We start from the raw sequence: 2,955 nt of genomic DNA, 5'->3' as shown, positions 1-2,955 counted from the left end.
TATCTAATCCTATACAATTTACACGTTAGAAATCATTTCAACTTACATTTAATTCACACCCAGTGACCCTCTATTCCATTGACGTCTCTATCCCGCTAGTTGGTGTTATTTTCCTTTTCGCTTTAAAGAAAAATTTACAGGTAGAATAATGAGTGCACAGCTGAATAAGTAAACATTTGATCATTCAATTACTAGCCATTCAATGCAACAATGCCTAAGGCCCTTGCAAACAACATCTAATTCTCAGATATTATCAAATATTTTCCAAAGAGTAAGACCCAAGCACTACACGATGTCGTAGGGCTTAGAATAGTAAAATTAAATCTAGACCGTTGGTTACTTTAACAAAAGATCTCCCTTTCCAACCATCCAGCCAGATAGCCGTTACTGTTAGATTGGAAGAGTTGCTGAAGAGTGAAGGGTGAAGACTCCACTCCACGGTAAACGGCCAAAACGGGCGTTAAAACTTAAAACTAGTTCTAATAATTGCTTCGGACCCAAGTCATAGACTTCGACCAAGTCAATGCGTTGAAACTAGGAAGCTTCCAGGTTAAAGGCATGAAATTTACGAGCATTCTCTATTGCAGCTGGAGAAGGTGCATGTTAATCGATTACTTCGGTCTTTTTCTTCCCCTCCATTTCTTTTCCAGGAAGAAGCGCATGATATTATTCTTTTTTATTTGTTTGGATTTTCTGCTCTGAGACGTTTTCCTCATCAGCGCAAAGAAAATCAGAAAAGAAGTAGAAGAATTTGAAACATAAATTGGTTGAGCTTTGTCTTTGATTCCAGGGTTTCAAAGATTTTGGGTGTTATTAATAGCGCAGCAATGATATGGCAGAACATCTTGTAGCGGCAGCAATATTGGGAAAAGCAGTTTCGGAATTGTTTGAAATCGTTAAGGATGTCACAGGGAACACCCTTATGTTCGATGATGTTCTGGAACGCCTTAAATCTACGTTAGGTAGATTAAAGGGAGTGGTGGAAGACATAGAAAGGTCACACAGAGAAATGGGTCGCCCAGAGGAAATAAGTGCCTTGATCAAACAGATGAAGAAGGGCGAGGATCGCGTTAAAAAGTACTCGAAGCTCCAGTGGTGGAAATACCCCATGAGATCCCATTACACGAGCAAACTTCGCAAGTTGGAAGAGGACCTTATCAGGTTCTTTCAGCTTGATGTGGCAGCATTGACTTATCGGAGTGTGGTGAGTGATACGCTTGCGAGAATGAATTTGGCCGGTGTGGGGTCGTGCGCGGATCCTGAACCCCCGGATTTTACTGTTGGGTTAGATGTGCCTTTGGAGGAGTTGAAGATGCGGCTGCAGAAGGAGGAGCGCTTGCTTGTCTTGACTGCTCCCGGAGGATGCGGGAAGACCACATTGGTGAAAATGCTTTGTCGGGATCAGGAAATTAAAAGTAATTAATTCATTTCCTTACGAAATATTATTTTCATTTTCTTTAAACTAGTATCATGTCAGTGTAACCTTTATAGAGAATTCGCTGCAAGAGTATAGTTTGGGAATAGAGTTGGGGAGGAGCTCCTCCCTCCTCACAAGGAGATCGAAGGGGAAAGAGAAAATCTCTCATAGAGGAGAGAGGAGAGAGGAGAGAACTTCTATATATCTCCAGAAACTAGAGAAACGGGTTGGGATTGGTTTGGGAATTCGGTTCATATGACTTTGCCATTATGCATGTTTCTACATACAAAATTACAAATGTTATAAGTCATTAAATGTGGGTGTGTGGCAGTTTTCTCACTACATTGAGTTTGGAAAGGCAAATATGAGGGCAATATTTTTTTCTTCACGTTCTCAAAATCTCCCAACGTGAAGGTCATTGTACAAGAAATATTTCGCAAGAAGAAAGAGCAGGTGCCTCAAGAGTTTTCAAGTGATGAAGATGCAATCAGCCAGCTGATGCAACTGCTGAATCGAATGGAGCAAAAGCCTATGTTGTTGATTTTGGATGATGTCTGGTCTGGATCAGAATCTCTTCTTGACAATTTTGCTTTTGATATGCCGAATTACAAGATTCTAGTGACTTCAAGAACTGCAATTAAAAGATTTCCCTGTAGCACTTTAGAACCATTAAATGGTGAAGCTGCAATGAAGCTTTTTCGTCACTCAGCAAACCTGAAAGATGGGAGTTCTAACATTCCCAGTGAAGATATTGTCGAAAAGGTACTTAGTCAATCTGTGATATATGTGTATGAAATACACTTAATATAGTATTTGTAATTTTGTTTTTTGGGTAAGGTATGTTTAAGAGTGAAGAAATACATAATACCATTTCTTGTCTTGATAAGTACATGATTCCATATCTTCCTGCCAAAATTATGCATGCATTTAGGCGCTCTTTTCTTTTCTTTTCTTTTTGTATTCAATTCACCATTGTCCACAAAACTTAATTGAATAAAGAAAAAGTAGACGCACAAACCATGTTTTCATATTCATAAACGATAAATATGGCTTAGATAACAATTACCTTGACCAATATTACCGCTGATTTTAGTTGGTGGCCTTGAATTGCAGATAGTGAAAGGCTGTAGGGGGTTTCCACTGGCCCTTAAAGTGATTGGCAGATCACTGTGTGGGAAGTCTGAAATGGTCTGGCGCAGTAGGGTTATGGAATGGTCTAATGATCATTCTATATTTGCTTCTAGTAGTGAACTGCTTGTTTGTCTCCAAAAAAGCCTAGATTTCAAAGATGAAGAGATCATCATCAAGAAGTGTTTCCTGGACCTAGGTTCATTCCCTGAAGACCAAAGGATCCGTGTTGCTGCCTTAATTGATATGTGGTCAGAATTATACGAACTAGATGAAGATGGCATCCAGGCCATGGCCAACCTATATGAAATCACCTACCGGAATCTGGCTAGTCTTCGTGTCACAAGGTATGCTGGCTTTTATTTGTATCATGTGATTTTATAGTCTAATTACATGAGTAAAGACTGAAG

At 39.5% G+C, this 2,955-nt stretch overlaps 1 protein-coding gene across 1 annotated transcript in view; it reads left to right on the top strand.

Annotated features, from left to right (window-relative positions):
* Positions 1–604: 604 nt before the first annotated feature.
* LOC132186294 (probable disease resistance protein At5g66900) overlaps positions 605–2,955 on the top strand; it is a 4,073-nt gene continuing 1,722 nt past the window's right edge. The window contains exons 1-3 of the mRNA XM_059600186.1: positions 605–1,415; positions 1,776–2,179; positions 2,531–2,892. Of these exons, the coding sequence (XP_059456169.1) occupies positions 833–1,415; positions 1,776–2,179; positions 2,531–2,892 (1,349 nt within the window). The 5' untranslated portion in view covers positions 605–832. The remainder of the gene's footprint in view (positions 1,416–1,775; positions 2,180–2,530; positions 2,893–2,955) is intronic.

Source organism: Corylus avellana, chromosome ca7, assembly GCF_901000735.1.
Source record: "Corylus avellana chromosome ca7, CavTom2PMs-1.0".
Classification (NCBI taxonomy): domain Eukaryota; kingdom Viridiplantae; phylum Streptophyta; class Magnoliopsida; order Fagales; family Betulaceae; genus Corylus; species Corylus avellana.
Note: the sequence above shows the minus strand (reverse complement) of the source record. Positions and strands in the feature narration are given on the sequence as shown.